General features: G+C 37.3%; 1 protein-coding gene across 4 annotated transcripts in view; it reads right to left on the reverse strand.

Moving 5' to 3' along the window:
• Positions 1–20,552, reverse strand: part of herc3 (HECT and RLD domain containing E3 ubiquitin protein ligase 3) — a 49,178-nt gene extending 28,626 nt beyond the window's left edge. For 2 of the 4 annotated variants that reach the window (XM_015344593.2, XM_015344591.2), the window contains exons 1-12: positions 20,457–20,552; positions 11,199–11,484; positions 8,313–8,472; positions 7,481–7,557; positions 6,824–7,045; positions 6,485–6,576; positions 5,809–5,939; positions 5,237–5,394; positions 3,607–3,696; positions 3,059–3,135; positions 1,843–1,967; positions 1,406–1,465 (exon numbers count right to left, since the gene is read on the reverse strand). In XM_015344593.2, the coding sequence (XP_015200079.1) occupies positions 1,406–1,465; positions 1,843–1,967; positions 3,059–3,135; positions 3,607–3,696; positions 5,237–5,394; positions 5,809–5,939; positions 6,485–6,576; positions 6,824–7,045; positions 7,481–7,557; positions 8,313–8,472; positions 11,199–11,424 (1,418 nt within the window). In that variant the 5' untranslated portion in view covers positions 11,425–11,484; positions 20,457–20,552. The remainder of the gene's footprint in view (positions 1–1,405; positions 1,466–1,842; positions 1,968–3,058; positions 3,136–3,606; positions 3,697–5,236; positions 5,395–5,808; positions 5,940–6,484; positions 6,577–6,823; positions 7,046–7,480; positions 7,558–8,312; positions 8,473–11,198; positions 11,485–20,456) is intronic. The other 2 variants (XM_015344588.2, XM_015344592.2) reach the window with 2 other exon arrangements.
• Positions 20,553–20,573: the final 21 nt, after the last annotated feature.

A 20,573-nucleotide genomic window follows, 5' to 3' on the forward strand; every position in this document is an offset into this window, starting at 1 on the left:
GATAACGTCTGTGTTCATGAGTCTACCATAAGAAAAACACTGAACAAGAGTGTTGCTCATGGGAAGTTACCATGGAAGAAACCACTGCTCTCCAAAACAAACATTGCTGCCCATCTCAGGTTTGCTAAAGACCACCTGGATGTTCCACAGCACTACTGGAAAAATGTTCTGTGGACAGATGAGACAAAAGTTGAACTTTCTGGTAAATGTACATAGCGTTATGTTTAGAGAAAACAAAACACTGCATACCAACACCAAAACGTCATCCCAACTATGAAACATGGTGGAGGGAGTATAATGGTGTGGGGCTGCCTTGCAGCCTCAGGGCCTGGAGGGCATGCAATCATTGAGGGACCAATGAATTCCAAGTTCTATCAGGAAATTCTACAACAGAATGTCAGGGTGTCGGTCTGTGATCTAAAACTCAAAAGAAGTTGGGTCATGCAACATGACAATGATCCAAAACACAGGAATAAATCAACAACAGAGTAGCTCAAACAGAAGAAATTCTGTATTTTAGAATGACAAAAAAGTCCCATTGAAATGCTGTGGCATGATCTGAAGCAGGCCATTCAAGCAAGACATCCCAAAAATATGCATGAACTGAAACAGTTTTGTATAGAGGAATGGGCCAAAATACCTCCTAACCACTGCGCAGGTCTCATCAGCAGCTACAGAAAGCGTTTGTTGAGGTTATTGCCAATAAAGGAGGTTCCACTTCTTACTAAATTTAAGGGTTCACATACTTTTCCCATCAATTACGTTGATTCTTTAAACCATTTGTTCAATAAAGATATGGCAATGTAAAATGTTGTGTGTGTTGTTAAATAAGACTGTTTTTATTTTATTATTAAAACTTAGATGAAGATCAGATCACATTTTAGGAGCCATTCATGCAGAAATCCATATATCCATATCACAAACGTTTTCTCACAACTGTATGTAGTATAAAACCAAAAAATTATAGACTTTTTAAATGAACGTCCATTACTTTGTAATATCAAAAGTCTCACCATTTTTGAGTTCTGCTTTACAGAACTGTACACTAGTGGTGTGATTTCCTCTGAGATTGGCAATTTCATGCCAGTGCAGCTTGACACTTTCCAACAAAAAAAAATAATGCAGAATAAAACAGAATAAAATGAACTACACCTGTTGACACTTCTGTTTTAATACACTGTACATTGCATATTTGTATGCAATTCAAATATCTTAATGCTGTACAGTGATTAAGAAACAGAAGCAAAACCAACACAATACTGTACTTCCCATCTTTAAACACCGCTCTTGGTTTGCCTTTCCTATGCAGGGGGAGTTCACCTTACCTACACTCGCTCTCCTGCCTAATTCAGAACAAACAGCAACATGCCATGAAGAGATAATATTTCTCATTAGCTACACTCACCTTTGGTCTAGGAAACTTGCATTCCAACAAGCAGTGGAAGAAAGGAGAAGGATTATATCACTGAAAAAGAAAATATATTTTTACTTAACATCCACAAATGGTAAAACTCTGACAAAATGTAATTTCCTTTGTTTGACAGGATTATTATTACATGTATGAATGTTAGAAAAAGATATTAAGCAAGTCTAATTTACCCCACTCTTTGTAATTTAGGTCAGAAATGGCTTGGAATAAACTTTAATATAAGTAAAACATTACATTTGAAACATAAAACATTTAATAGTGAAATTAAATTCAATGTATTCAAAACTTCAAAATAGTTTATTGGATTATAGTACAAATTAATAAAATGTACTTAAGGATTAACAACATTAACTAGCAATAGTAAATAACAGCTTTATACGACTATATACTTAACAGCATACTGTTATCCTTACTTAACAGTGCTGGAATCACTGTTCTCTATAAGTTTTATTCGCCAAGTGTTTAAATTTTCACTGTTAATGACTGAGATACTTTTTCTGGAATTAAGAACACGGAAGTCTTCAGGGGCAACAGGCGACTGTAAAGGGAGAGAAGGAAAAAAACATGAAAACAAAATGATGGCACAAATACTTCTGTAATAATTAGAAATGTATAATTATGGTGATTCTTAGTCATTGTGATAATCTTCTGAGCAGAGTACTGCAAATTTAATAAAAATACTATTCATTAATAAACACAATTCTAGAATGGGAAATGTGTTTGTGTCTTGAAAGGAAGTTACAATGTAAGCTCCTTCCTGGCAGGTTCAACCATACTGTGGAAGGTTGAGAAATTGATCTCACTTAAATGCTCTGATGTGCAAAAGTACCCTTCCTAAGATAGAAGATATGTTGTACAATTAGGAAGACATCCACAAACACAAAACATTACAGAACACTAAAACGTCTTCAAAGAAAATTACAATTAAGTTACAGTGAGATTTTACAATTATGTAAATTATTACTGGTCACTAAAACAGGATTTGAAACCAATTGTTTTTTTAAAATTGATAGAATACTAAAAAAAGTGGACACACTGGACTGAAGATAAAGAAGAAGAACATTTCTGACATGAGTCTTTTAACACATTCTTTTTATGATATTATAATTCCTTCAAGGTGTAATAGTAGCCAACTGGTAATGAAAAGAACTAAGTGGAAAATCTGAATACATGAGACTCGTTCAATGGTACTTATGATGTGGAAATAATATTCAAATACACCTCTGTCAGGATGATCATCTCAGGAGTTCAGTTCTGGTGGAACCCAGCCAAAATATAAGTTTATCTTTCAGGCAAAAGCCCTGTGAATTCTTCCATAATTAAGCATGCTTTCAATGAGCTTATATGCATTAATAAGCTGTTCTTAATGTTAATATCTGAACACTGGATGCTTATTGGTCAAACCCCCAAGTTTGTCCAGCGGTAAAAAGACACAGATGTTATATAATGGGTGGGACCCTATAAAACCAAAAGTAAACAGATGAATCATTTAAATCAGGCCACTATGCATCCTCAATAAGACAGGAAACAGCACCCCCCGGTGGAAGCACTGGAAAACTCTCTAAGGTGGAAGGCATGCAGGCAAAGTTAAAAGAATTGCAATATAAAAAGTTCAGTTTTCCTCCCTACCTCACAACTGGAGCACAACAAAAAGCTATGATCTCCACCACAATGAATTTGTCTAATGAAGCAACCTTCTGATTTTTCTGTTGGAAAAAAGAAATAAATTATCTGTCACGAAAAAAAATGAAAATAAAAACAAACTGAGTGGACAGATCTGTTTTAAGACAATGTGTGCCTATTACAGTGACTCTACTGCTAACTCTCAGTTAACCAGTGATTATGTTTTAATACATATATTATTGCAGCCTTTCCATTAATATTATACTGTTAATTAATGATTCTTAGTGAAGAACTTTTTATGCCATAATAACATCCTTTCAGATTTGTATGAACAAATTTGCATTCTAGAAATGCAAATCCTTCAACTACTAATATACTGTAAACTGCACCTTCTTTCATTTCCACATAACATCTGAGTCTTATAAACTTTTTTCAAGAACTTAAAAAATTACACAAGTGATTAGCACATGGAAATGGCAAAAATAATTTTCCTCTATAGATGCGCTTTATGATTTATTCAAGAAGCTTTTTCTGCCTATTCAATGATTCTATACCATGAGATGAGCGGCTCCAGCAACATAAGCAAAATGTGCTGCAGATTTCCCTCAACCTGCTTGGAAAATTCCTGTGTGCATTCTCACTGCCTGAAAATATTAGAAAAAAATCTTAACTGTCAGGATGTATACAATGGTGCATAACAGGCAATTAAACAGTTTTTAATCAAGAAAATGAACTTGCAACCGGCTTCACTTATTGTAATGGTTTTATAAACAGGATTAGTTTCAACGCTTACAGTACACTACTGTTTCTTGTGCAGCAACTAACTTGCCTTCAAAACACAGACATTTCCCTTCAATCTGAAATCTGCATTGACCGCAGTTCCCAAGTGAGGGTAGTGCGGAACAGGATGCATGAAAGGCACTCAGAATGTAGCGTTCATCCAGACTTACTTTCTTTTCCAGGTAATACAAAAAAAAAAAATCGAGATAAAAAGATCTGTAAAATCTGATCACTTCCTTCTGCTAAAGTAGCTGAGTACTAAATTGTCCTTAAAAAACTCAGTCCACAAAAACCTTATACAAGATTGTACTGCACTGTTCTATCTTATAATTCTCAGAGGACTTTCATTTAATTTGCAGTTGAATGCATTTTAGAGAGATCTAATAATGGCAATATCTGGAGTAGAATAGTGTTTCTCTTAACCATTTGTACACCAAGACCTATATCATGAATGCATGTCAAATGCCTTTGGAACTGGACAAAATTTTTAAAAATCAGATTTTTCATCTAGATTTATGTTTTTGTAAAGACCACATCAGCTTCCTGAAAGATTCACTTTCGTAATCATTGAATGTGGCATTCCCTATCTTGACCTTTAATATCTTTCCAAGACTGTATCCAACAGAAATGCACAGCAGGGTGTTTTCAAATGGGAAAGGATTGGGAATGCAGGGGGAATTTTGTTGTCTGTATGATGAGCTAGTCTCGGAATAGAGTGTCAAGAGTAAGGGTCATGTTTGCTCTCTATATAACATTCCAGACTCTCAGTGACAAAGTAGCAGCCATTTAGAGTAGGTGACACATAGCTGCCACTATGTGCCAGCAACCCCACAGATAAGGTGGAGAAGTGGGAAATTACTTCACCAAATGAATTAAGAGGGGAATTTAGAGAGGTGTGTTTCTGCAAGGACAAAGTAAAGCACTGGGGTTATCAATCCTACTCTTACGAACAATGCCATGGAATTTTTAATGACCGTTTTTCATTTTTTTTAATGGATCTCCTATAGCACAGCAACATCTGTCATCATATTAGGTCACTGATTGGAAATTCTGGATACTTCTTTGTCTACCATATGTCTAAGATATTTGGACAGGAATTTATAGGATTTCATTGTTTCCTGTTAATATTCTTACATTCCTCTTTACTTGCTATACTAGATGTAATACATACAAAAAACTTAATCATGTTTGCATAGGCATCTATGTTTGCAAGGCTTACAATTACCAAACTAAACATGTAATTCAAAAGCATTTCCCCCTTTTAATATTTTCCTTTATTCTGTCCTCATAACAGCTGTAATAAGTAAGTGAATATCTCTTGGAGACATACAGTACTATACGTCTGGGGTACTCTGTTTGGATTGTTTAAAGAGAAACGTACTCAAAACCGTCACACAAAATCACCTGGTGAGTGAAGGCTTTCTCTGTGGTAAAAAATGCTGCTCTTTACAGGTATTGGGCTTTTAGCATTCCCCCTGCAGCCAACTCCCAGTTGTCCTTTGGTGTTGCAGCCAAAAGCATAGACCACACCCGAGGAAGGCACAAATGCTAGGGTGTGCTGTCTAGAAGAAATAAAGAATCAAACATTCCAACTTGTTTTGCCTTACTGGCATGAATCAATAAAAGGGTTATTACTAACTGCACAGATATTCAGGCAGGAAGTTATACAGCATCTCAATTACATTTCTATACTATAAGAAAAGATGACAGGATATGCATTCTAAAGAGGGTGCAATCTATTACTATTTTCTGAGAAAAGGAGGCTGGAAAACAGCCTTGTGTATATGTTTATGTTTTTTTCCCTCAACAACAGCAGCGTACTGTATATGTACAGTAGGATTATTTACTAACTTTAATACTAAATGACACATGTTATTTGAGTTATATGGTACATGACCTAATTATGTATGTCATTATGTAGTAAGCAATTCTGGTCTGATGTGTGGAAGTTCATAAAAAAAGAGGAGTGTGTATACCTGCCACAGGCAATCTGAGATACTTCACTTCCCATCAGTTCAAGAACTCTTCTTGGAACTACTTCATTGTTTGTAGAATCATGTCCCAGCTGCCCCTGTGAGCCATCTCCAAATGTAAACAGACCACCATCCTGCCAAAGACGAAGAGAGAGAGATAATGCTTTTAAAAAAACAAACAGCTTCCATCCACAATGCATATCATCATCCATCACTACTGTCTGAATAATACTGTTTGAAAATGTATCTTTCACACTTCTTTGTGTGGTTACTGGACTGTTGTGGTACTTGTTCAAATGAAGAGGGAGCAGCATAAGAATTCTGCTGCAAAGGAACAAGAAGAGGTAGACTGCATGCTGAAAAATTAAAATTTGAATTATATTATACTTAATCATACTGTACCTATCGCTTCAAAGCCAAAATATTTTTCTTGATTTTTCTTAGTGTTTAGCACAGAAATAACCTCTATTTGTTCCTTTGTTTAAATTTAACATCTAAACAGAAATTTTGTTTGTTTTTTTTAAGTATTGGTCATTGGTCAACAGGGAGTGGCTTATTGGTGGTGTCTAGGTCTAAGCAAAAAAAACAAGATAGATCTCTTCAAATTCTTTCAATACAACGTTCATAAGACTAATATCGCTTCCATTTGGATACAAAATAGACAATTACAGAAATATACCTTTGTCAGGGCTGCTGTATGCTCATCTCCACAGCTGATGTAAACTACTTTCTGTGTTCTTAAAGACTTGATATGGCAAGGAACTGCACGTTCTGAAGAAAAAGCAAAATGAATATAAATATGCAGAATAATTTCAAAATAATTCAAATAATATCATTGTGAGGACTTGTTATGAATTTGGCCCATAATACTTTGTAGATTTTACTACTTTTTGGAAGTTTTTTTTACTGTATATAGTTGAGTTTTTTGAAGTTATATACAGTAAAACCGCTCTCGCGTCAGGATTAGTACTGTACATACTGTACAGGACATCAAAATCAATGGAGTAATCATTTTTACCTTGCTCATCATTGAGCCCCAGCTGTCCTGCGCTGTTCCTCCCCCAGCCAAACACAGCCCCCGAGAGCGAGACTGCAAAGCTGTGGTCTCCCCCTGCAGCGATCTGAGCCAGAGGAATGCCGGAGAGCGACTTGAGGGGCTGGGGAGAAAGCTTACTGGGCTCTCCTTTCCCCAAGCCCAGCTGCCCATTTGAGTTCTGTCCCCACGCAAAAATCTGTCCATCTAAACAAGACAGGGGTAAGTAAAAACTGAGCTACATTTAAAACATGCATCAGAATATCCACTTTAGCTCAACTGAAACGTTCAAAATCTCTTATTCTTATACTCTTCCATGCTTCAGGTATTCATCTTTTCTAGCATTAAGGTATCAACATTTCTTTGAACCAAGAAATATAAAATGCTGAGACTCAACAAGCTCACTTCAAAGGAACAAGTAATAGGTTTATTCCATGCTGAAAAAAAGAAGAAAGAGAACACAACGTTTCGGCCTTGGAGCCTTCTTCAGGTGTGCTTCAGCTCACTTCAAAACTACTAATCAAACTCTGGTCTCATAGAGAGATAACTATCACAACTGATCATTTTTTAATTGAAAAAGGACAATTATTTTTAAGCATTTTAATCTAAGCAAAATCAGTTTGAAATGTTTTGTTTTCCTACCTTTAGAAAGGGCTAAGCAGTGCTTACTGCCACACATGACTTGAGTAATTCGGTGTTCACACAATTTTTTGATCAACCTGAAAGGGTTAAGTGGGAAGTTAAGATTGAATACAAGTCAGTGCTGTTTACAAAACCAAAAACAATACAATGCAATACAATATTAAACATTTATATAATCTTAAAGCTGAGAATTAACTTATATTTATACAGAATGGCTTTTAATTGTATTTTAATAGCAATGTCTTTGATTAGACACTCAAGTCTGATTTTTGTAACATATTCCAAAAGTCTTAACACTTCCATGTTTTAAATGTTGAATGATCAAATAATTTCCATTTTTGAGTTTTGCTCTTCTCTTCCTTTATACTTTACAGTGTGGAATTAACCTCACAAACTGAACTCTCCCTACTGAAATACTGTAGCTTCTTTGTTTATAAAACCCAGTTTGCAATAACCAACTGTTTAGGACTCAGTTGAAAAGATGCAGCCCCTATACTGCAGGGGGAGATATGATATGTCCTTCTGTTAGAGTCAGTCTGTTTGGACTTCCCACCAGACTCCACATTATTAACACCAAAGAGAGGAGCGGTACGTCTCTCAGTGACTTTCCAGTAAGCTTGCATGTGCCTGAAAGTTCCACTACTGGACTGAGCACAGAAAAAACCCAGGCCGTCCAACCCCATCAGCACACATCCAATTGTGTGCTGTCATTAGAAACCCTGGTTAAAACGATTTGGCCCAGTTTTGAACTGGAGATGCCTAAATCAGTAGATTTCAATTTTAGCATTATGTAAAAAAATACGCTACATAACCTGACAGCACGGCCACACACCTCGGAACTCTGACAGTTTCCTCAGCAGTGCCAAGACCCAACTGCCCCTCATTCCCTGCCCCCCAGGAGAAGACCTGGCCTTGCTCATTGACTGCCAGAGAGTGAGCTTCCCCACAGCACACCGCTGCAATCTTCTGAGCATCTAGGGCTCCAACCAGCTCTGCAAAAGACATACATCCAGCTAAAGTACAAGCAGTAGAATGGCACTAAAACTTATTGCTTTACACTTAATATTGGATGCTCAATAGCTAAAGGCCCATTTGGACTTTATTTTACATGCCTTTACATTCATTTACATCACAATTGTGATTCCTTTTTTTATACATTATTATTACATTAAATTATAAATAAGAAATTTAAACAAAATTCACAACATAGCTGTTACACCAGCTGTAGACATCCGCTCTTTATAGTGCATGTCTTGGAACTGACAGAAAAAAGCAAAATCCCCCCAAGACACCTAAATGCCGTACCGCAGTAACCCCAAAATATAAGTGCAACAGCGACATAAACACAAGCGGACACCGTGTGCGACATAACAACAGCCACCTGGAGGAGCAGCAGTACTTGCTACAGTACAGTACCTCCATCCATTGTTAATACCCTAATGTCAATCAGGATGACATTAATATAAAGTGATTAAAACTGTTTCCTTTACTAATTTAGTATTTTTATAAACTCAACAAAAGAACATTGATGAATAAAGTTGTTTGCTAAACAATCTCTCATCCTAGCGTTAATCTCACATCAGCAGGGTCCGCTTGTCGGCTCGCCCATCTCCATTTGGTGGTTTGAACCAAATCTTTGAGCTGACGTTGCCATTAAATGCGACTGAGAATACTCCAACCGGGCGTCGCTCCGCCTGCCATCGGCAAGGGTAAATAGCAGTATTTCATGTAAGAAATAGGGTCAGTATTTTGATTATACCAAACCCAGGGTGTTATTGTATTTGAAATTTTTTTCATTTCATTCTTGTCTTGCTTGGCAAAGAAAATCCAGCATATTATGGTCAGATAGCCTTTTCAATGGCCAAATCAGTGTTGTACTGTAGGGTATGCTAGTCTGATTATGCTGGACTGAAAAAAGCAATAAAGGTTTCAAATCTGTTATTCCTGGGATATTAACCAGGCTGTAATTGCCACACCCCTTAACATGGAAGAGGTGTTAGTGGGGCCAGCAGGGGGCGCTCACCCTGTGGTCCATGTGGGTCCTAATGCCCCAGTATAGTGACGGGGACACTATACTGTAAACAGGCGCGTCCTTCGGATGAGACGTAAAACCGAGGTCCTGACTCTCTGTGGTCATTAAAAATCCCAGGGCGCTTCTCGAAAAGAGTAGGGGTGTAACCCCGGTGTCCTGACCAAATTTCCAATTGGCCCTTACCAATCATGGCCTCCTAATAATCCCCATCTATGAATTGACTACATTACTCTGCTCTCCTCCCCACTGAGAGCTGATGTGTGGTGAGCGTTCTGGTGCACTATGGCTGCCGTCGCATCATCCAGGTGGGGCTGCACATTGGTGGTGGTGGAGGGGAGTCCCCATTACCTGTAAAGCGCTTTGAGTGGAGTGTCCAGAAAAGCGCTATATATGTGTAAGCAATTATTATTATAATTATTCATCTAGGGTTGGAAGACACACGTAATGTTTAAGTATTTAGTTGTAGTCTCTTGGTCAGAGTACTCGTCATCATGGACTTGGGTTTCACTGATATATTGGCGACACTCAGATTTGTTTGCAGCCCAAATCAGATGCTACTGTTGCAGTTCCTGTGCTTCACAAGTCTAAAATTAAAATATGGATTGGATGCAGCACAACTTTCTTCAATGTGTCAAGACTGAAGTTAGTTTCCGTTTCGCAGTGTTGGCAGCTTCAGTCTACACCCACTTGCGGTGATCAATTCTGCTGCCAACCTGCTTGTGGCTTTATAGCGTGCACCTCCTGTGCACTTCACACCACAGCAAGTTTCTAAAAAGCAACAAACGCAGCAGGAAAATGAAAATTATTTTTAACTGGACCCTTTTCTGGGGGCCATGTTCTTTTATTACTTGTATTTTATTGTTTTTGAACGAACTAGACAACAGACAATGCCTTTGTCACAAGACAGTCTTAATGAACACATGGAGAATTGTAAGAAAAAGCAAACAAATCAAAAACTAGCTCTACAAATGACATTATTGTACTGAAGTCCAGTGTTCGAGCTTTTCCTCAGGAACCCTTTTTACATCTGTTTGCTTCAATTATTTAATGGAGACACTGAGGTAAAATAAAAAAGAAGAAACGTTCTACAGACTGCATAACAGAGACAAAGAATTAAACAAAGAAGGAGCATATGGGGCTAAAGGCTCTGCTGAACAAAAGTTATTAGAATAGCAGAGAAATAAAGAAAATATTCTTAACACACTTTTTCAGTAGTACAATAGTAAAAGTTTAGCACTGCAAAAGTGGAAACAAACAAGATAAAACAGAATTAATCAAGAAAAATATATTTAGTGAGCATACTAAACATAGAAGTAAAAGACTACTCCCACATTCATCTTCATATCTGAAGTGGCACTTCCTTATTTAGAATATTTCTTTAAGGAACTTTTTATGTGCAGTGCATGGTGTCTGAAGCACCAAAACAGTTTCTAATGAACAAAAAAAAAAAAATTTGGAGAGTGAACATGTTTTTTTTCTGTGGTAATGCTGAGAAAATGTAAATTAAAAAACAGAAAGTACTTTTTACACGAACACGGAAGAAAGGCTGCATACAATGTGGATGTTTTTCAGATTGCTAGTGATAAGAACTTTAACTGAAAGATCCAGGTGAGTAAGAAGCTCTTTCTCATGTATGCTACTTAAAAAAAAACACCTTAGTTTGCCAATAGCACACTGGTCACCTACCAGGTCTGCCTCCTCCTTTTTCATGGCCCAGCTGGCCCCAGCTGTTAGAGCCACAGGAATACAAACTCCCATCATGCAACAGGAAAACTGAATGTTGTCCTCCGCAGGCAATCTCCTTCAGTCCCCTACTGCTAAACACCTTGCAGCTCCGTGGCTCGTACACAGTGGTTTCCAAGTCACCTAGGCCAAGCTGGCCTGCAGCCGTGTTGCCCCAGCACAGCATCATGCTTCAGGAATGCACTAGGCAAGGAGCCTCTCTCCACTGTCCTTGAAACAAATGAGAGATCTGAAAACGCAGAGAAACATGTGCAGAGGTTAGTAAAATTAAAGGTCGCCTTAGTTTAGAAGCCTGCACTTTGAGGATAAAGAGAAAAAGCGGTGCCATGCAATGATAAGAAACCTGGAAGTCGTTTCAATAACACAGGGTGGCTCTAATCCTGCTAATACAGCTAGAAACTCTCTCTCTCCCTGGTGACCACAATCCTTTGGAGCAACTCCAATCTGCAGCTGAAAGAGCAAGCCAAGCTGAGAGACACAGAAAACAAGTTAAAGCAGCTCAGCACCTTACAGGTGATTCCAATCACAGAAATATGGTGAAATCGTGCCTGACTGGAATCAAAAACTCGAAAGGAACTGCGAACTACTGTACAGTGTATCAGAACAGTGTACAGTACCTAGTTTAGATGCATGATGCAACCAGGTTGCCTTGATATTTATATTATATTTGAAATATTTGAAAAACTGAAAAAATGTGTTTGGTCTTGAACATGACAAATATCCCTGCCAATTCATAATGAGTCCATTATGCAAGTTAGATCCTAAAAATATCTGGGAACACAAATAGATGCAGAACTGTCTTGGAAGGCACATGTAGACTTTATTTGTAACAAAGTTCCACAGTGAATTTACTTTCTCTTCACGTTTCAGTTGTTGTTGCTAGTTCTCAGATTCTGACCATGTCTTTCAGTTCTCTGGTACAAAACGTCATAGGATGGAATAATCGTCTGGTATAACAGTCTTTCTGTGCAACAAAAGACAAGATGCAAAAGTCCAGACTTTTGGGGATGTGTTCTAAGATAGTGGGGCAGCCATTGGAGCAGAGCTTTCATAGTGCTTATTTTAAGAGTACAGTATGTGGAGAATAGCTGTTAGTATCTCCTCTGATCTCTTCTGTTCTGAATGAAGAACACCAACCGATGCCTTCAAACAGATGTTTAAGGGTCCCTCAGTGCAGACTTAACAAAACGAAGAATTCCTTTATCTCACATTCAATCAAACTACTCAATCAATGAGTTCACAATAAGGAGTACTGGTGTATGGGCTAGTGCAATCAGTGGAAAAATGAAGGGGTAACGTGTGGTTATATGGGTTTATAGTGATTTATGGGAGAAGTAAACTTATGTATGTATTTATATATGAAATATTATATTTATTTTAATGCAATATTTATTTGTACTGTTTTTATACGTTTTCTATGTGTGTGTGTAAAACACATTTTTTACAAGTATTATTGTACCATCAACAATAAACTAAACTGTTTCTATCTGGCAATAGCCTTAATACAGTCAACTCAAAACGTATTGGCACCCTTCATGAAATTGAGCAAAAATGATTGTATAAAATTAACAATACATATAATGATTAAAACGTTCTGCTCAAACGTTTGGGGAAACTACTTACCTTCATTCTAATAAAAGTCATTCTTATTTTAAAAAGTTGTTTCCTAACAGTATTTTTCTCAAATACATAGGCGTCAAAATTATCAGCATCCCCAAAGAATATTTAAAATAAAACCAAACAAAGTGGCATCTGTTATGAAATTCTATGCTTTTTAATTGGTCTCAGTCTTCAGGAACTGTATTGCTGCCTTTCACCAGTGCCTGTTTGCCTGGGGTATAAATATGAGGTTGCACGCATGTAAAATCCCTTTGTCATCCAACACCATGGGTAAAACCAAAGAGCTTTCAGCTGAAAAGAGACAGATGGTGGTTGACCTACACAGATCAGGTAACGGATATAGAAAATACATAAACAGTTGAAAACATCACTAAGCACAGTCAGGGCAATAATCAAAACGTTTCAAAAGTCTGGAACAGGTGCAAGCTTGCCAAGAAGAGGACACAAGTGCATATTGCCCCCAAGCACAGTGAGGAAGATGGTGAGGGAGGCAAAGAAGAATCCAAGGAGCACAGTTTAGAGGAATCTTGGGGTTATCAAGTTTCAAAATCAACTGACATCACCTCCATGTCAACAAGCTCTTTGGAAGGGTAGCACGAAAGAAGAGCTTACTGAACACAACCTACAAATTGCAGCACGTCAAGTTTGCCAAGCGTTATTGGAACTAGAATTGGAATTGTTTTTTCTGGTCCTATGAGACCAAAATTGAACTTTTTGGCCATGCACACCATAAGCATGTTTGGCGACAAAAGAGGACTGCATACAAGGAAAAGCACCCGATACCCACAGTAAAATATGGTGGTGGATCACTGATGCTTTGGGGCTCTTTTGCTGCTAGTTGTCCAGAGGATCTTGTTAAGATCAATGGCATAATGAATTCCACTAAGTACCAGGATATTTTAGCCCAAAACCTGGTTTCTTCTGCCAGGAGGTTGAGACTTGGCTGTAGATGGACCTTTCAACAAGACAATGACCCCAAACATGCATCAAAATCAACACAGAACTGGTTGTGGGAACACAAAATCAATGTTTAGCAAAGGCCATCTCAGGCTCCGGACTTGAATCCTATTGAAAACCTGGGGTCTGAATTGAAGAGGACAGTTGACAAGTGCAAACCTAAGACTGTCAAGGATCTTGAAATGTTCTGCATGGAGGAGTGGTCCAAGATCCCTCCAAAAGTGTGCTCCAACCATGACACACTTTACAGGAAAAGGCTCAGAGATGTTATCCAGAGGAGGCTTCACCAAATATTAATTGTTGTATATGGCTTCCCTTATTTGTTTGAGCCCAAAATATGACTCACTGTATGTGTTGTTTATTTTATACATTTCATTTTTGCTCAATTTCATGAAGGGTGCAGATAATACTTGAGTCACCTGTAGATTTATAAAGTACAGTCTGAGTAAATTGTGTTAAAAAATAAGGTCAGTAATGGTATGGCTAGCTCAAGCAAATCTGAAAACTAAAGGTTAACTGCACTTTCAAAATAAATATTTCTTTGTATGATTAATAATACCACTCATGGCATTAACACATCCTGTGCAGGTTTCTTGCCAATATACTGTGTAAGACATACTGTACTATTATCATTAACAGTTTATACAGCCAGGGCTGTTCCATTTTGCTTTATGCTCTCTGTGCTAGAAATGTGTGAGGTAATATCTCTTATGCTGAAGGGGTGCTTGATGGGCAAAAAAGTAGTTTTGCTATACTACCCAAAACATCACACGACAGCACATACAGTATACTTCTGCTTGGTAAGGGAGTTTTTCTAGCCACTGGAAGCATGGGATCCCAGATGGACACAAAGCACATAACTGTTTGGTCTATGAGATGTAAATCTAGGCTGATCTAGACTGAGTAGGTATGGTCTTCAAGTACAGTACACATCTGCTTGCAAGATGTGCAAATGGTGTTGTAAAAGCCACATTTTATATATTTGCTCAGTAGACACCCTTATCCAGGGCACTGTACAATATATAAATATATAAAGAAATTTATGTAGCAGTATATTAAACTGTACAGTACACACCAAACATCTGACAGACAGCTTTTGTATTACAAATCAAAACACAGTAACTGTAACCCGATTGAGAAACCTGCTGTTAACCTTACAGACATAAAAAGATTTAAAAATTTCTACCAAGACATTAAGCAGGCATGATTTTTTAATACAACTGTTCCATTCACAACACAACAACTAAATAAAAAGCACTGCAGAAAAGCAGTTAGTGTAGCTGACTTAAATAATAATGCAAGTAAGCCAGTGAGTGTGTACTTATTTAAAATGAATCTGTAAAGAATATAATCAATTTAAACTGCTCTGTGCTCAATTTACTTCAAAAGAGCAGAATTCATAAAATTACTTTAAGATAAAAATGTCAAGCAACTACTGTAAATGTTTAAAAAGCCCTTACTCTAAAGTTATATATATATAATTACCTAAATACTGAAGTGCTAGCCACAGTGGCAGAAAGACTTTTGTTCTTTGATGCCATCAAAGCAATTTTTTTCTTTCAGAAAACATTTTTTTTTCTGCATCACAAATAAATAGGCCAACACATGAACTTATCTAGTGCAACTAGCTATTGTACTGCATATTTAGACTTCTCTGTTTTTCATTCATGTATCCGACATTTTATTAATATACTTATCAGGCCTGTGGCTTATTCTTTAATATTCATTTGCACAACATAATTAAAAAATCAGGACATTAATATCACAAAACAATGGTGACTATAAATTATATATTATATATTACTGCAAACAGAAGAGAAACTCTTCCTTTGGGCACACATTAATACTTCATAATTGAATGCAGTAATTTCTTTGCTGCTTTAGCAATCTGTTTGGTTTCATACAGTATTTGTTTTTTCTCCCTCTCGTAATGTGCTGAAATACTTTTCATACTGAAAGTGCAACACCCAGTACTGGCATTCAAGCAGCAAAAATGACCTGGCAAAAAGAGTTTACAATGTAATGGAAAAAATATCAGATACATAAGCAGCTGAACGGAGACAAACATGACTTACTGATGTACGGTATGCAGTTACAGAGTTTCAGAGTTACTGATAGTCTGTTTATTTTCAGTATTCAACCTTCAACCTTGTGTCTCAACTGACTCCCTACTAGTTGTGAATACTGTCACCTCCAGGTCACTAGCTTGAATAATTCAGCTTTTGCTTGAAGATAAAATTATTTTGATGATGATGTTTGCTTGTAGGCTTGTTGTAAACTGATCTGTTCACTTGTTGGGGGTCACACAATTGCTACACTCTGAGCCCAAAGATTGGCCATTCCCAGAAACCATTATCCCAGCATCTAAAAACCTGAAAAAAAACTTTTTTGAGAGGTTAGGCACAGGGTCACACTAGCGGCAGATACTGTTAAAGATCAGAAGCTAAAACAGAGCTGAGCCTGAGAAAAAATGTATTATATTTGCAAGTGATATTGGTGGACAAGTGGGTTTAGTCTTCCCTCTAGACCAGAATGTCCAATCCAATGCCTCACTGTGGTAACCAGGGTTATCGTGTTCTTTAGGCATTTTCCCTGGATGTGACATCGGCAGAGTGGCATGTATTGAGACAAATCTGCATCCAAAGGGAAAATGATGATATTGAATCGTCCTGCGAATCATTACATCTGTATAACCAATTTTTACAGAAGCCAATTAACCTACCAGTGTGTTTTTGGGGTGTGGGAGGAAACCAGAGCACATGGCAAAAACCCACTTAGAACTGCAGGAATTGATCCCAAGACCCCCATGCTGCAAGGCAGCAATGCTAACCACTGCATCGCCTTGTCATCCTAATATGCCTATGGATCTCCAAATTACAATTTACAGGAAGGGTTATATTTGCAGAAGGAGTAACTTGCACTGATCAAGTGCAATCCTCCCAAATCCTATTTGTTCTATCTAGAACGAGTTCAAGGGAAATGCATCATCAGCTGAGATCCATCGGTTCTCACAAATTAAATCATAAGGCTCCTGCCTACATTTGACCTCGTTTTCCACTCTGAAGCTCAAATGCAATACAATATACTTGCAGTATTACTGTTCCACATTGTAGCTTTCATTGCTTTCACTGAAACCGGTAACACAATACACATTACATCTCATATTGAGCAAAATAATATATTTCTTATGGATTAAGTCTCTATTCCTAAGGAACTGACTGGCCTAAATTGATTTTACTGCAGAAAAGAAAATCAATGAGATTTTTGAAAAGCTGTGGAATTTATTCTAAACCCTTGATTTATAATTTGTTCTGGCTTGACATAGTATGATGAGCTTTATTATAGCTTTTATGTCATTAACTCTCAAAATTTAGGAGAATTGAAGAGAAGTGGTCCATCATTGCCACTTTAAACAATACAGTCATTATCAAGTGACACATATTTGTACATTCAGCTCTCTTTACACCATTCCTTGTCCTTTTATGATTTTACAGAATTATTACATTATTTTCAATAGCTCCCACATTGAAAAGTGTTTTAATTTTACCACCGTTTTAGTTTGACAATGTGATATACTGTATCTCAGACGCTGAGCAAGGCTGGGCCCAGTTATCACTAGGATGGGAGACCTCCAAGGGAAAGGAAGAAGTAAGTGGTAATGGTGGACCAGGACGTGGCTCTCTTCCCACTGGACTAGAGCTGTGAAGGACTTCCTTGAGCCAATCATTTCAGCAAATCAAGTGAATCGATTAAAGATTCCTCATTCATTTGATTAACTGTTATAATCCAGTTCAATAAAATTAATGTACTTTGGCATTATTTTTACTTATTTATTTTTGGCTATTTTTTTAACCTTGCAAAGCCAACTGTACATGACAAATAGGCTAAGGTCTTGTCAACTACACTGTCTCTATATGATACTTCCTTTAGGATTTTCACAAAAATAAAATTTTATTGTGCCCAGATGATGAATTTCTCAGATCTTCTTATTTCCATTTACTTTCAGAAAAGCGTACTTCTTGCTTAAGTCATTTGTTATTCAAATATAATATTTAGAAGTTCTGTCATTTAGTGAATCAAGCTAATTTCAGTGAATAACTATTTTAAGTGATTCAGTATATCAAATGAACATTGTTTTCAACTGATAAACTTAAATAAACCGATTCACCAAAATGAAACAAACCATCCTGCATTGTTATGGACCACAAAACACCAATGGATCCAGGAGGATAACAGAAGAGATTGTGCTGTAGAAGATGCCAACCTTCTGACAAGGTGTTAAACCAAAGGCCTGATTTAAGAGCCTTGGTGTCCTGGCCAAATTCAGCTTTGGGCTCAGATAATCTAGCCTTCCTGAATGTCCCACCTAATTCACCTAGTAAAGCACAACAGTTTTTCTCAGTTCTCCCCTTGATCTCTCAGTAGTGGACCTCTTTATTCATTATTTGCTGTTAATAATGCAGCAACCTTAATTAAAGTATACAATAAAATAATTTCGTTTTTTTGTGCTGTCAGTGTATATTCAGATTAATCTGAAATCGATACAATGGATGTTTTTATTATTTCCATGGGTTTCAGTTTGTTTCAACCTTCACAGTTCTGTTCACCCTATTGTGCATTAAGCTAAGCAGACTTGGCCTAGCAAGTACCCAGTCACATTCTGATAAGAAGCCATACTGTACAATGAATCTTACATCTAGTCTTTAAATCACAATACTACACTCTCAAACAAAAAATCAGACATGCACATACTGTATAGTAGACTTACTTGTGGAAGAAAATGTTAAGTGTTAAGTCAAATTAGTAAGACCTAACACTATTCTGAGTAGACAGAAATGATGAAAGTTGAAAAAAAAATCACAAGTCAGAGTTCTTTAATGTTCAGTAAATAATGTGGCTGTAAACAGGTGATAGTTTACAAAGTATTAAACCAAACTAACCCATGACATACGAACTTTATGACATACAACATTTTTCATGACATACAACAGTGCCTTTCCCTAAATATAGGCAGATTCCCTCCAGTCCTCAAGGCTTGGTTTTGCTTAGTTACTGAGAATTCCCAGTGGTGAACTTTGTGTGCACCACTATGACATTCCCACCCCTGTCCTTCCTTCTCCCCAGCCTCCCTGCTATACTTTGGGTGTCTTTTGCAGACTCCCCTTTATTAAATACAGAGTATATTGCACATGCTCGGAGATCAGATCTGGAAAAGGCCAGTTCAAGTGCCATGGAACCATCTAGACTCCACTCAGTTGGGGGTTGTCATTATCTAGTCAGATACCACTGTACTTGGGGCTGCTTATCTAGTGTGCAAATCGTCCAAATACCCCCCAATACATATTCCCCCCAGCTAGGAATTGTCATTACACGGTGCCAGAGTGACAAGTAAAATAATCAGTCGTGACATGGTGAATAACCTACGCACACAATGATATATATGTATAAAAGTAAAAAATGGTCACGAATATCAAAACTATTAGTATCGAAGTACTGTATATTAAAAGACAAAATAAAATAACTCCAGGCATATTTAAATATGAGAGATCGAACTTATGTTTATGCTGAAGTGCTGCCGAGAGCAGATCCAGAAATATAACACTGAATGACACGGCCGATGCATTCATTCTCATTACTACAACTGTAAAAACACAGAGATGAAGATGATGTCAGAGCATACAAAATACATCTAGATTTGCAAGATCTAAGTCTGTAAGCATGTAGCACAGACAACACAATAAACCGTAATATCTGAAGTCTTTGAGCACGTCGGAAATAAAATCAGAATGTTGCGTGACGGGTTCCTCAGAGCAAAAATACACTATTGCAGTTTCATATCGTTTGCAACCAAACATTATTAGGAAAACGACATGTAATAAATGGAGGAAAAAATCCCTTTAACTTCCAAAACTACAGGACATGTTCATCTTATCGTTCCTGTGAATTTAGTTGGCAAAGTTGATTTAAATAATATTAAAGGGTGATTGTAATCGTAAGAGTAAAGGCAAGGCACACATGTAATATGTACAGTATATTACATGTGTGCCTTGCCTTTACTCTTACGATTGCTTAAATTCCCAAGCAAAACAACGACGATGATAATGAAAGTACGCACAAAAGATTATTACTATAGCTATCACTTCCGAAAACTTATACTACAGCGATCAACGTACTCACTTATCTTTATTAATCTCCCAAGCTGAGTCACTGAACACAAATCCAGGGAAAAAAGTTAACAAGATAACCGTCTAATGGCAGCAAGAAAGGCAGAAGCGAGGCATTAGTCTTGAGTCTTATGCCAGAGAGCTAGTCATTCACTGACGAATATCTCAGTGATGAAGAGCTAAAGATGAGAAAAGCTGTGCTATTTCGAGAAATACAAACCGCAGGACTTTGTATTTTTTCATAAATGGAAGTGCATACTGTAGCTGTGGCACAGCAAGTTAAATATTATCTGACGATAACATACGCGATTCACTGACTTCTCTATCCGTTTCTAAACCTCTTGCACTGCAACTACATGCCGAACCTCATTTTAGAGTAAGCAGGAACTACGTTGTCCACCGTTGCATGCATGTTAACCTCCCCGGAAAAAAGGGATTAACGAGTAAAACCTTTTCTCACCTGTGAAGACTCCTCATTCCTCTCCGTTCTGTTACTCGAAACTGAACAATAACAAGGAAGTTATGATTCGGATAGAAACCAGTCGTCACGGGTCATGTGACCACAGTGTCACAATTG

The sequence above is a fragment of the Lepisosteus oculatus genome, chromosome 1 (genome assembly GCF_040954835.1).
Source record: "Lepisosteus oculatus isolate fLepOcu1 chromosome 1, fLepOcu1.hap2, whole genome shotgun sequence".
Taxonomy (NCBI): domain Eukaryota; kingdom Metazoa; phylum Chordata; class Actinopteri; order Semionotiformes; family Lepisosteidae; genus Lepisosteus; species Lepisosteus oculatus.